Source organism: Cervus canadensis, chromosome 29 (genome assembly GCF_019320065.1).
Source record: "Cervus canadensis isolate Bull #8, Minnesota chromosome 29, ASM1932006v1, whole genome shotgun sequence".
NCBI classification, from domain to species: Eukaryota; Metazoa; Chordata; class Mammalia; order Artiodactyla; family Cervidae; genus Cervus; species Cervus canadensis.
The window spans coordinates 44554224-44567156 of NC_057414.1; the positions used below are offsets into that span (position 1 = coordinate 44554224).

General features: G+C 68.0%; 1 protein-coding gene across 1 annotated transcript in view; it reads right to left on the bottom strand.

Moving 5' to 3' along the window:
- Positions 1-12373, bottom strand: part of MUC6 (mucin 6, oligomeric mucus/gel-forming) — a 25058-nt gene extending 12685 nt beyond the window's left edge. The window contains exons 1-31 of the mRNA XM_043451577.1: positions 12260-12373; positions 10404-10466; positions 9779-10022; positions 9585-9711; positions 9273-9363; positions 9094-9203; positions 8711-8918; positions 8492-8614; positions 8062-8182; positions 7841-7979; positions 7647-7751; positions 7438-7510; positions 7214-7351; positions 6834-6995; positions 6662-6756; positions 6443-6575; positions 6032-6281; positions 5901-5953; positions 5700-5809; positions 5094-5245; positions 4797-4938; positions 4607-4717; positions 4096-4281; positions 3781-4020; positions 3528-3684; positions 3069-3206; positions 2830-2892; positions 2311-2343; positions 1793-1984; positions 1472-1699; positions 4-853 (exon numbers count right to left, since the gene is read on the bottom strand). Of these exons, the coding sequence (XP_043307512.1) occupies positions 4-853; positions 1472-1699; positions 1793-1984; positions 2311-2343; positions 2830-2892; positions 3069-3206; positions 3528-3684; positions 3781-4020; positions 4096-4281; positions 4607-4717; positions 4797-4938; positions 5094-5245; positions 5700-5809; positions 5901-5953; positions 6032-6281; positions 6443-6575; positions 6662-6756; positions 6834-6995; positions 7214-7351; positions 7438-7510; positions 7647-7751; positions 7841-7979; positions 8062-8182; positions 8492-8614; positions 8711-8918; positions 9094-9203; positions 9273-9363; positions 9585-9711; positions 9779-10022; positions 10404-10466; positions 12260-12317 (4895 nt within the window). The 5' untranslated portion in view covers positions 12318-12373. The remainder of the gene's footprint in view (positions 1-3; positions 854-1471; positions 1700-1792; positions 1985-2310; positions 2344-2829; positions 2893-3068; positions 3207-3527; positions 3685-3780; positions 4021-4095; positions 4282-4606; positions 4718-4796; positions 4939-5093; positions 5246-5699; positions 5810-5900; positions 5954-6031; positions 6282-6442; positions 6576-6661; positions 6757-6833; positions 6996-7213; positions 7352-7437; positions 7511-7646; positions 7752-7840; positions 7980-8061; positions 8183-8491; positions 8615-8710; positions 8919-9093; positions 9204-9272; positions 9364-9584; positions 9712-9778; positions 10023-10403; positions 10467-12259) is intronic.
- Positions 12374-12933: the final 560 nt, after the last annotated feature.

Consider the following 12933-nt stretch of genomic DNA (forward strand, 5'->3'; position numbering starts at 1 on the left):
ATAGTTTCTCCGATTGTCTCTGTCAGTGGTGTGGCTCTGGGTGTAGTGATCCCTGTGGTGGTCTCTGTCAGTGGTGTGACTGTGGGCGTGGTGGTCTCTGTTGTGGTCTCTGTCAGTGGTGTGGCTGTGGGTGTGGTGGTCTCTGTCAGTGGTGTGACTGTGGGTGTAGTGGTCCCTGTGGTGGTGGTTGTCAGTGGTGTGACTGTGGGTGTGGTGGTCTCTGTCACTGGTGTGACTGTGGGTGTAGTGGTCCCTGTGGTGGTCTCTGTCAGTGGTGTGGCTGTGGGTGTGGTAGTTTCTCTGGTTGTCTCTGTCAGTGGTGTGGCTCTGGGTGTGGTAGTTCCTGTTGTGGTGGTTGTCAGTGACGTGGCTGTGGCTGTGAGCACTGTCTCTGTGACTGGGGTGTGTGTTGATGGAGAAGGGGTGCCAGTTGGCCTTGTGGTGGAGAGGGTGGTGTGGGACTCGGTCAGGATGATGACCTGGTGAGAGGTTGGCATCACCGAGGAGGTGGCCGATGTTGACACGTGGATGGGAAGGGTCTTTGGAGGTGATGGGGCTGGGTAGGGTGTGGTGGTCTGGAGGAGTGTTGCCGTGGGTGGAGCTGTTGTCTGGGATGTGGTGGGGACAGGAAGCGAAAGGATGGTGCTGGAGTGAGCAGTGAAGGGGGGCTCTGGCCCAGGGGGGGTGGCTGTGGAGTGGGCAGCCTGTGTGCTGTGACTGGTGGGGGCCGTTGGTCGCAGGCCGGTGTGTGCTGTGCTGGGCCCTGTGGTGCTCTCTGGCGGCCATGGGGGCTCCGTGCGCTGTGTCTCCTGGCTGATGGGGGTTTCGGGGGTCCATCGATGTGTTGAGGATGCTGTTGAAAATAGGGGGGTCATTTCACTCCCTCCCCCTTGTTACCCTGCTTTGGGGTTGCCCACACCTTCCGCATTGGTCTCCTTACCTGTGGCTCTTGTGTGCCTGCTGGGGTGTCCAGCAGCTTTCTGAATGACTCTTGTTCCTCTCCCAGCCCCCTGTCCCGGCATTGTCTGTGGGCCCTTGCTGCATCCTGAATGTCTGCAGTGGGTTATGGGGTCCCTCCCTAGCAGCCCTACTCTCAGGGTGGGCTCCTGTGCCCCGGCCTCAGGCAGGCGCTTCCTCTTCCCTCCTGCTCTCAGGGGGACGGGGAGTTGGTGGCCCTGCCTCCGAGTTGGGGCCTGTGCTTGGCTTAGGGGCCTTTTGGAGCCCTGGCACGCTGAGGCCTGTGGATTCCCTCGGTGAGGGTGGCCGTGGGGGAAGGCTGCTTGGGTCCGCTGGTCTGGGAGATGTGCAGAGAGGAGTGTAATGAGCTGGGCGGGCTGCTCCCACCTTAGGCCCATGGTCACAGGGGTTGCCCACGGCCGCGCTGTTCCACATGGCCCAGAGGCTCAGGCTGGGCACAGGGGCTGCCCCGCGGAGGCCCCTCTTTAGGGACAGGCAGTGGAGGCGTGCTTACTTGTGGGATGCCCTGTGGCGGTTCCTGACGTTGCCAGGGTTGGCGAGGCTGCAGTGGTGCGTGCCGTGGCCCGAGCTGTGGACTGCGTGGTGGTGCTGAGGGAGGGCCCTGGGGGCCGCGTGGTGGCCCAGGTGATGGGAGGGCCCGTGGCTGTGGACCTTTGAGTGGCCGTGGGGGCCGCTGTGGATGTGGCTTGGGTGGTAACAGCAGAGGTGCTCCGAGGTGATTCTGCAGGGACGGTGCCTGGTGTCCCCGTCAGCCCCACCCACATGCCCCCCGGGTGCTTGCTCACCCACCGCCGGGCCCCTGCCTGGGCCTTACCCTCTGAGGAGACCGCCGGTTGTGTCCGGGTGGTCGGGGCTGTCCCTGCCTGTGTGGAGGAGGAGGCCATGGCCGTGGCCAGGAGGCTGGGCGTCTGCGTGGGGACTGTGGGTGGTGGTGGGGAGCCAAGCCCAGTGCTGGGGGTCAGCGTGGTGCTGGCCATGGCTGGCGTGGTTTCTGTGGCAGGCGAGCCTGTGGGGAACATGCATTGCTGCTGTTGGGGGTAGGCAGCTGCCCCTGCACGCCCTTGGGGAGGAGCCCTCTCTTCCCTGCTGGGCTCCCGAGCCCCCTGGGCTGGGCAGGAGGCCCCGCGGTGCTTGGTGGCCGGGCATTGGGGCCTGCCTGCCCTTCCGGTCTGACTCCTTCCCCCAGGTGCACCTGCCCCCCACACCCATGTGCCCAGCTGCTGCCCCGGCGGACAGACACAGGCGGGCTGGCTGGGCCGTCCCGTGGAGTAGAGCCGGGAGAGCCCAGGGAAGAGCCTGCGTCACCGCGACGCCTCGTGTGTGTGCAGTCACCTGTTGTGGGCGCCGGTGTGCTGGGTGGTGGCACTGCAAGAGGGGGGCCGGTCAGGAGCGCTGCCTCCCTGCCCCCCTGCCCCCCAACCCAAGGAGGCCCTGCATAGCCTTTGGCTGTGTCCCCAGGGTCTGAGTCAGGAACCCGGGGGTTGGAGCTGCCGTGGAAGTGTCAGGACCCCTGCTCTCCATCCTTCCCCCACCTCACCCCCCGTCGGCATGGTGGGCCTGGCAGGGACTGGCAGGGCTGGCTGGGTGCTGCCCCAGGGTCGCTGTAGGTGGTGGTCAGTGCCCCCGGCTGCCTGTTGGTGAACCCCGAGGCAGTCCCTGCCCTGCACCCACACTCCTCAGCAGGCCTAGGCATGCCCGTGACCAGAGGCTGAGAGAGGGGATGTTTGCCGGGGGAGGCAAGGGCTGATCCTTTTCCCTGTGTGTCTGTCTATGTCCCAGGGAGCGGGGTGCACAGGGGCTCGCCGGGAGCTCTGTGAGGGCTGGGGGCTTGCGGGCAGTGGCTGAGCTTACTGCATGGCACACACGTCCCCGTGTCGTGATCGAAGTACTCATCCTGGGAGCAGTTGTAGCAGCCTGAGAGGTGCACGCAGAGAATGGCCAGACCTCAGTGTCGAGCCGGAAGTCCCTCTTCCCCTGGCCTCGGCCCTCCTGGAGGGCCTGTCAGGGTCCCTGCCATCAGGCCCCCATCCCGTCTGTCAGTGGTCCTGACACTGAAGGCCACCCTCCTCCCGTCCCTTCCACGCCCGAACCTTCGATGTTGTCCGGGATGCTCTGTGGCCACACGGGGCAGAGGCATGGCTGGTAGCGCCACGTGCAGTTGACCCCCTGGGTGTACTGGAACTCGCTGCCCACCTCCGTGTGCGTGTTGTAGAAGTCGCAGTACACGGCTGGGGGAGGGACACCATCAGTGGCAGAGCCGGGCTCAGGGTCCCCCCAGGCTCAGGGTCCCTCTAGGCTTAGGGTTCCCCTGGGCTTAGGGTCCCCAGGGCTCAGGGTCCCTCTGGGCTCAGGGTCCCCCAGGGCTCAGGGTCCCCTCTGGCTCAGGGTACCCCCGGGCTCAGGGTCCCTCAGGGCTCAGGGTCCCCTGGGCTCAGGGTCCCTCTGCAAGGCCTCCCTGGGCACGGCCCGCTGCCCATCCTGGAGAAGCGCTGCAGGTGGGCAGCTCAGCCACAGCCCCGCAGAGGCTGGAGGGCTGGAGCAGGACTCACGGCAGAAGTCGGGGGACCGCCAGTCCACACACACGCCCTTGTCCACGCAGGCCTTGGCGTAGGCGGCCACAGCGTCACACAGGCACTCGCAGTCCCCGCCAGTGTCGCACGCACATGTGTCCTGCACGCAGGCCTCATAGTAGGGCAGGCGGTAGACCTGTGGGCGGCCCTCGGGGTCAGGTGGGGGCTGGGCTCCCCCGCTGACCCTCGCTGACCGCTTGGCGCTGGTGGGGCGGGGTGGGGCAGGGCCCACCTGGCTGTGGCAGGCAGCAAAGGTTTGGCTGTTGATGATGCTGCACTTGCGCTCGGCCCAGGAGCGACGGAAGGCGTTGAGGCTGCAGGGGTCCAGCGCGAAGGTGGTGTCGCCGCACAGAGGGCTCTCCTTCCAGGAGTTCACGAACTCCAGCTCGCTGGATGCCAAGTACTTGCTGCGTGTCTGGAAGTCGTCCTTCATATTCCCGTTGTAGTTGCCACACAGGCCGCAGAGGGGATCCTGCGGGAGCCGGTGTCAGGTGCCGAGCGGGCAGGGGCTCCCCACACCCCCGGGCCACAGGACGGGCAGTGGTACCTGGGAGGCGCGGGCAACCTTGATGAAGACGGTCATGTGCTTGTTCCAGGTGAGGGTCAGGTTGTACGCGCTGCCGATGGTGACGTCCAGCACCAGGTTCAGGGAGCCAACCTTGACCCGGAAGTGCACGCCGGGGTCCTCTCCGCTCACCGTGTAGTTGGCGTCTGCCAGCACGATGGACAGGCCCTGGGGGGCGCAGCTGTCACAGGCGGCCTGTGTCCTGGGCAGCAGCCCAGCGCTGCGGGGCTCCCCCTCCCGCCCGAGAGCTCTCCTGGCCTGGGGGCCTGCCCTCTAGAGCCTTCTTGGGAGAAATTCCCAGGGCACCCTGGAATCTGCTGAGGGCTGAGGGTCAGGCTTGGGGGAGACCCCTCCCCACTGCACAGTTGTCCAGTTCTGGGGGACACTGCCGGCATGGTGTGGACGTGGAGGCCGGGGGCAGAGGGTGGCAAGGGCCCTGAGTGGCTAGGCTCTGGGGCCCCGGAGCAGTTGGGGAGGTCGCCTGCTTGCTCACCCCCAGGAGGATCTTTATGGCCCGCGAGCAGGTGGCGCCCGACTTTGCACACACGACGTTCTCTGTCAGGATCTTGAAGGTGGGCTGCGAGTCGCTGGCATTGCAGCCATCCTGTGGGGAAGGGGTGTTGAGAAGCTGGCCCCATGGCCCCCAGCCCCACGTTGGCCCCCGTGGCCTGGCACATACTCACCGTGACCAGGATGTACTCGCAGTTGCCCTCAAACACAAAGCGCTGCCCGTCAAAGGTGACCACGTGGCCCTCCCCGTAGAGGCTGCAGGTGGACGGGCAGTGGGCGCTCTGCTGGCAGGACCACGTCCCATTCGAGCAGGTGCTGTGGAAGGAGCGGGGTGTCCTGGAGTTTGGGGGATGACCTGGGCACATGCGCCCCACAGGACCCTGACCTTGTGGGCTGGCGGGGCCCCTGCCCGCCCCAAGCACTTGACAACAGTTGGGCCACCAGGGTCTGCGGGTGGGGCTGCAGCTCACCAGCTCTTACAGTCGGTGTGGAGCTCAGCGCCCCGGGGGTAGGAGACGCCCGCAAACTCGCACGGGCACTCCTCGGGGGGCACGCACTGCCCACTGGCGTCCTCGTAGAGCCCCTTGGCACAGACACAGCCGGACTCACACTTCGTGGGCACCTGTGGGAGGAGGGTCAGTGGCTCCTGGAGGTGGCCCCACTTGCTGCCACTACAGCCCTGGGCCCTTCTAAGACCCCCCAACCGTGTTTTTCCCAGACCCCTCCCTGCGTGCACCCTGCTCTGGGCCTTTCTCTTATCAAAGCTGCCCCACGCCACCCCTAGGGGCTGGGCTGCTCTGGCCCCTTCCCAAGTGGCAGGGCCCTCAGTGCTCAGGCCTCAAGGAACCCACAGAGAAGCACGCTTGGCGGCCAGGCCGTCGGTCACACGCATCTTGGGGTGGGTGGGATGGAGTACGGCCTGCCATCCCTGAAGGGTCTGTGGGAATCCTCTCATGGACCAAGAAGCTGCGGACGTCCACCGTGGGAATGTCCGCCCCAGGGCGTCCCTGGCTTCCTCAGGCAGTGGGGTCTGCTTTCCAAGGAGCGCCCTTGCCCCTCGCTCCACCCAGCCTTACGCAGGGGGTGCCAGTGGCCAGCATCTGACAGGTGGGGGCACAGGCTGCCCCAAACTTGTCCTCCGAGGACTGGCTGCAGGACTGGAACGTCTTTGGGGCCGAGCAGGTTGCTGCAGAGACAAGGGGCCCGGGGTGAGGGGGACACAGAGAAGCCAAGGCCCCTGCAGTCCAGCTCCGCCAGCCTTGGCCATAGCCACATACCCAAAAGCATCTGAGACCGCGCTGGACAGCTCAGCCGCCCGTTGATGCAGTGGCTGTGGGAGAGGGGCTGGGTAAGTGCCGCCTGGGCAGGGCTGCAGGCCGGGCAGCTGCCCTCCGGAGCCCTTGCTCACCAGACGACCCCGTTGACCATGGTGGACTGGTCGGCCAGGATGAACCCGTGGTTGTCCAGGAGGCACGGGCACTGGGCCTTGCGCACACACTCGGTCTTGTGGTTCAGGTAGGTGCCCTCGGGGCAGTTGCAGCCGTCCACCGGCACAGCGCTGGGGTGGCACTCGGCCTCTCGGTCGGTCAGCGACAGGCACGTGTGGTCACAGGCCTGGCTGTCGTAGCTGAACGTCTGGTTGCCTGTGCAGGGAATGCCTGCGGGGGGCCAGGGGACAGGAGCCACGTCCTGGGGAGGTGCCCTCCGTGTCCGCCCCGCCAGCCCCGCCCACCCCGCTGTGCCCTCCCCGCAGGCCCCGCCCACCAGTGTGCCCGCCCACAGGCCCCGCCCACCACAAGGCCCCGCCCCCCGCACGCACTGCAGTTGTCCACGCTGCTCCTCCAACCCTGTAGCAGGACGCCCTGCGAGGCGCACGCGAGCGCGTAGTCCCCAAGGGCGGCGCAGATGTGCGGGAAGGTCTCCTCGTAGTTGCAGGCCTGGTATACGCACCTCTGCGGGCCAGACAGTGGCCATCGGCGTCTGCCCGGAACCCCGAGAGTCTCCCCCGGGGCCCCTCCATGCCCACGGCCCTGCCCACCTTGTAGAAGGGCTTGGGGTCCACGGTGGCATGGCAATTCTCGAACACCGTGCCCTTCTTCACCAGCACCGCACAGTGGGTCTCCGCACACACCTCTAGGGGGGCAGGCCGGCATGGGTCAGCTGCCCGCCAGGGTCTCCCGCCCACCCTGCCCCTCCTGGGCAGCACTCACTGTTGAGCTGGCTCATGGAGCAGGGGTCGGTCTCACGCTCCAGCGCAGCGGGGCAGTTCCCCGCCCGCCAGGAGTCCACGAAGAGCGAGGCAGTGCCCTCGGCAATGCCCATGCTCGTGGTGAAATCGTCCGTCGTGTCCCCGTTGAAGTTGCCACAGAGCCCTGGGCCGATGGCGAGGGTGGGTGGCCCGAGCTCCTTCCTGTCCTCCCCTGTGCTCCCCAAGGCCCCCTCCTCCCCTAACCACACTGGGAGGGCCAGCTGTGGTGCTGGATGGACTGGGTCAGCTCCAGGCTCTGCAGGGCCCTCCTCCTCTGGGGTGGCCAGGCCAGGTGGGGAGGGGCATCTGGGCCAGCCCTGGGCAGACTGGAATGGGACTCACCTCTGGTCTGGCCTCTGAACTGGGGCCCGACAGTGATGTACAGCTGGAACACAGGCCACAGCTGGATCACGAGCTCTAGCCCAAAGGTGGTGACCATCTGGAGGTGGGTGGATGTCTGCCTGAAGACCGTGATGTTTCCTGAGGGGACAGGGGCCTCAGCAGGTGTCCTGCTTTGGGACCCGGCTCAGTGAGGCCCCGGGTGCCGGGTGGGGTTGGGGACATACGAGTCTTGTATGGCAGCCACTTGATGTCGCCATTGTTGGTGACCACCTCGTCCTGAGAAATCACGATTTTGTCCTGGGGGACGGAGGCCTGAGTTACAGGGGGCCGGGAGCAGGGGAAACCCCCAACTCGTGCGGGCCAGGCAGGGTGAAGCGGGAGCTGGGGTGGGTCTGCCTGGGGCCCTGGGTGGGCGCAGGTGGGGTGGCCTCACCTGGCTGGACTTGTAGATGACAGCAACCAGGGAGGTCTCCGAGTGTGAGTAACCAGACTTGTCAAACACAGCCATGACCGAGCCGCCGTCAGGGAGCTGGGGGCTCTGGGGGAGGGGTGGCTCAGGTCAGGCCCCAGGGCTCTCACGGTGTCCCCCTGCCTGTGGCGGGGCCCCCATTGGAGGCTGTGTCCTACCTGGACAAGGATGTAGGTGCAGGTGCCATGGAAGCGGTAGGGTCTGGCGTCGAACGTGGTGACGAAGGAGCCGCCCTCCAGGGTACAGCGCCGTGGGCAGGGCCGATCCTCACACTCCCAGTGGCCCCCCGAGCACAGGCTGTGGGTGACAGGCGTGATCCAGACGGCCCCCAGCGTCCCCCCGCTGGCCTGCATGCCCTCTCCCGCGGCTCAGCACTCACCAGGTCTGGCAGGCGGCTGTCGTGACCTCCCCAGGGGCATAGACCACCCCGCTGAGCGTGCAGGGGCACTGGGGCTCAGACACGCAGCTGTGGTTTTTGGAGATGTCGTCCAGAACCATCCCTGCAGGAGAGCGGCTTCCTGGGGCTGCGGCCCGGGGACCCCTCCCCCGCCTGTGGGGGCACGGGAGAGCCCCCACCCTCGGCCCTGCCCCCTCCCTGGGTGCTGCCCCCTGGGTGGCAGGCCCTGCCCCGCCGCCGCCTCGCTCCCCGAGGGTGAGGACCAGCCCGGGCACAGTGAGGCGGAGCCCTCCCTAGGGCAAGTCCCAGCGGAGCGTCTGGGGCCACAGGTCCTGGCTCCCAGCCTGGGGTGGGAGGGCAGAGGCCCGGCTCTGGGCGCCTTTCGGGGGTCCTGGGAGGGTGGCGGCCTCACCTTCTGGGCAGAAGCAGCCGAAGGTGCAGAAGCTGGAGCAGCTATGCTGCGGGTTGGAGCAGGTCTGCACGCAGGTGTCGCCGCACTCCCGGTACACCTGGCTGGCCGGGCACTGGCCCACAGCTGCAGGTCGAGTGGCCCTGTGAGAGGGGCCCGCGGCCCCCGGCCTGAGCCCCCACCACCCGCCCGGGCCCTCTCTGCTCGCTCCCCGGGACTCACAGCAGAGGTCGGGGCTCCGCCAGCTGTTGACGGGCTGGCCGGCCATGCTGCACTGGCGTGAGTACTCAGACAGCGTGGCGCAACTGCAGTTGTGCCGGCTGGGCTGGACGCACGCGGCCATGTCTGCCTGGCAGCTCTGCAGGAAGGGCTCCCGGGGCACGGTGCACTCGGGGGCCACCAGGGTCAGCAGCTGCAGGCAGGCCTGGGCCTGGGCACAGGGCCACGCAGGGTCACGGGGGCCAAGGCACGCCCCCCCCACACACGTGCCCGCAAGGCTGGGGTGTCGCTGGCCTGGGTCCCTGCCCAACCCCATGCGCTGGCCCCACCCCGACGGTAGGCCCCCCACCTCCGACCCCAGGAGCCCGCCCAGCTGCCTCACACACGTGCTCTGCCTGCAGGAGCCGGGGGCTGGGGATGGCCTCGTAGGCGCAGATCTCGTTGGGGTCGTCCAGCTTCTGGATGGCGGCGTACTTGTGGGGCTCCAGCAGTTGGCCTGGTGGGGGCAGGGCAGGGTCAGCGCCACGCTTGCTGGGCCACAGCGGGGCTGCCAGCCCTCACCTACCGTCCTCGCTCAGAAACTCGTTGGTCTTCTCGCCATCGAAGTTCCCGCACAGCCCGCACATCTTGCCCATGTACTTCCTCTCCACCAGGACCTGTGGGGGCGGGCACTGCCGTTGGGTGGGTGGGGAGGGGCACAGGGCCCCGGCCACTCACGCCCACTCCAGGGGCGCAGAGCCCACTCACAGGGCAGGGCCTGGTGACACGCCTCCCCAAGTCTGCCCGCCCAGCTCCCCCGTTCTCACTGGCTTGTCCTCAAGCCCCTCGAAAGCCCAGGCTCCCCAGCCCAGCCCCTGACCCCTGCTGACGCCCTCACCATGAGGTGGGCACCGGGACCCCACATGACCACCAGCTCCAACTCCAGCTGCTTGGCCAGCAGCCGCACGCTCTGTCCGAAGGGTGTGATCTGGAGCCCGTTGCTGGTGTGGGGCAGGCTGACCACCCTGCAGGGCAACCGTGGTCAGGGCCGCCCCCGGGCCCCCAGCTGCCCCTCCCGGCTCTCCGGCCTACCCCACGTCCTTGACGGTGATGACTGAGCCCTGCACGGTGACCGCAGAGGCCCCCAGCTCCACAATGATCCGGGAGATGTTCCCCCCAGGCCCTCGCCGCAGCTGGACACTGAAGGTGGATGGGGCATCCTCGCAGACGGCCGCGAAGACATAGTTGCAGGTCCCCGAGAAGTCATACGTGAGGCCGTCGAAGGTGGAGAAGTGGTCAGCCCCCCATGTTGAGCACCGGCCCTTGTTGTCTGGAGCTGCAGAGATGGTGGGGTCTTGGAGTCCTGTGTCCTCCCAGCTGGCAGAGGGTCTGCGGCCCCTCCCAGTCTCCAGACACCCCCGGGGGTGGGCGGGGAAAGGGGCCTGCATCTCCATGCCCACCCAGCTCTGGGCTGGGGTCTGCCTCACGGGAGTGTGGGCCTCTGTCGGACCTGGACTCTGGGATGTGAAGCGGCAGCTTAGCCTGCGTTCAGCAGGACCCCTGCCCCCTCGGCAGGACGAGCTCATCCCCCCCCCGGGGGAGGGGTTGGCTGGGGTCTCCCCTCGCGGAGACTCTAGGTCCCATGCGCCATGTAGCCGGGCCATGGCCCTGTGCCCTGGGCAGTTCCTCAGGACGGGGGGCTGCCCGTGAGCCTCACCTGTCTGGGGGGCGTCCTTCACCCTGTGGAGCCCTGGGGGCACCGAGGAGCTGTCCTCCAGACCTGCGAGGACAGGGCCCCCCATCAGCACGCTGCCGCCCATGTCTGGGGGTGAGGTCCCAGTGCTGGCAGGTGGCAGGGTCATCTGCGTGCATCCCGGGGTCCCGCCCCTGCCCCCGCCGCTGTGCCCCCTGCCTCGGGGTGCACTGGATTCCTGGCCACACTGACTCCTGAGTCTCAGCGTGGTGGCTGCCTATGTCGCCCCTCTGGGTGACACCAGGAGCCGGCCCACCTGCCTGATGGTTGTGGGGTCCCCGGCCGGCTGAAGGGGTGGCGACCCGGCCCCCTCCCCCTGCAGCGCCCACCACGCGGGGCTGCCCCTGGCACGTCTTCTCGGCTCACCACCATCCCCCACGGCGCCTGGAGTTACGTCAGCTGTGCCACCCTGGACAGGCCCCATGGGGCTGGCACACACACTGTTCCTTCTGCACGCTTGGCGGCCCTTCCTGCACTGCCCATTCTGGTCGGCCCGGGCCCTGCTCAGAGGCCTCCATCCCGGAGTCCCCGGCCCCCAGACGTCGAACCGGTGCTTCCGGGCCTCTGGTCCAGGAAGGCAGGGCCTCCCTCTCGCCTCCTCCGGGGCCAGCACAGGGTCAGCGCTTAGAGACTCCGGCCCGCCCCAACCCCACTGCATCCACAGCCCGAACCCCCACGGTGCCAAAGGCACGCCCCTCGCCACCCCTGTGTCCTACACCCACCCTGGCTGGCTCCTGGCGTTTCTCTCCCCCTGGCTCTGGGCCCAGGTATGGGGGTCCCCAGAGCCTGGAATGGGCCCAGGGAGGCGGCCTTGGCTGGGCAGGGGTCCTGGGTGCTCAGAGCCACCCCTGGTGAGAAAGCTGGTCCCTGGGTGGGAGGTAAGGGTGGAATGGGCCCAGGGCTGCCCACTGGCCTCGCGGCCTGCCCCCAGGCCGGGCACCTTTCCCTGGCTCCACACCGAGGTTGCGGGGGCCCTGGGGCTGCCAAGGGTCACAGCGGGGCAGCAGCTAAGCAGGTGGGCCTTCTCCTGGCTTGAGACTGGGCACTGGGTCAGACCTGGTGCCTGCGGTCAGCCGACTGGAAGGGCTTCCCCCGGGCCACGGGGTGATCCCTCTGGGCTGGCCCCTTCTGAGGGCCGGGCTGGGGGTCGGGGAGCCTCAGCCCGCAGTGGCTGCAATGCCTGGGACGCTTGGCTGAGGGGCCTGGGGGAGGAGGAGGGGGACCCGCGTCCCCACAGCCTGACAGGTGAGACTGGCTGGGGCGGCCCTTCCAGCCCCCGCTTCTTTGATCCTCACATTGGCCACACAAGGGGAGTGTCGCCCCACTTTACAGACCGGGAAACCGAGGCCCAGAGCCCTCCTCGGGCTTGCTGTTCGCAGCCAGGACTCCCCGGAGTCAGCTCTCTCCCTGAGTCTTTTGACATCAGTGCCCACAAGGCCCCCTGCATGCCCTCTGGCTGCCCCTGGGGACCCCAGAGGCCTCTCAGGACCCAGGGCCCAGTGGGGCTTGCCAGTGCCAGGCTTCGGGCACTGAGGCCCCACCACGGTCCCCTGCCCAGCACGCCTGCGTCCCGAGGGGCCCCTGTCCCCTGACCTGCGCGGACACGTGGGCCCTGGCCAGCGGGGCGGCCACGGAGCAGGGACAGGCCGCCCTGGCCCGCCGGTCATCTCCTGGTGACCGCCCCGCCATCTCCTGGTCATCAGCGTCCACATGGCCCGCCCGCCTCCCGCCGAGTCTCAGGCGAGAAGGCCTGGAGACGCTGCCGCGTGGAGGGGCCCTGGAGGGGTCTGGCACCCCGCTGCCCGCGGGCCCCCACTCACCAGCACCGAGCAGGGCCCCCCCGCAGGAGAGGAGCAGCAGCAGCCGTGGCCCGAGCATGGCGCGAGGCGGGAGCGGTCACTGCTGGACCCGCGCCTCCGCGGGGCACAACGCGGCCGGCTGCACCTTTGCGGCCCGAGTGGGCGCCCTGCGCCTTATGTAGGGCGAGACCTGCCCGCCACGCCCGCCGAGCCCCACGCTCCGTCCCCCAGCGGCCACAGCCAGCCGGGCGCCACGGCGGCCAAACAGGATCTCCGGTGCTGCTTTATCAGGACGTGGCCTTTAGAAAATTCTTGAGCGGGCAGCAGCCCCATAATTACTCACCCCTGGGCAGGGGGCTGGCACACACCCTCTGGGGTCCCGCAAACATCTCCGGTGTTTACTCAAGCTGCGGTTGCCAGGAGTCTCCCGGGGTCAGTGAGGGAGTCAGTCCGGCACCTTCAGCCACACTGAGAGGGGCGTGTCTGGGCCGTGTTGGGGGAGATGCTGGGCTCCCCCCAGGGCACTGCTGGGGGGGTGGGCTCCATTCTCACCTGGACCCTTGTCCCTGAAACGGCGCCAGCCTGCCGGGCCCACCCCACCTGGGAGGAATGGACCCTTGGAGGGACCTCCAGAGGTCAACACCCGCCCTTGGGGGTCCTGGGTGGGGGTTATCGTGTGGCCGGCCTGGGGCTCA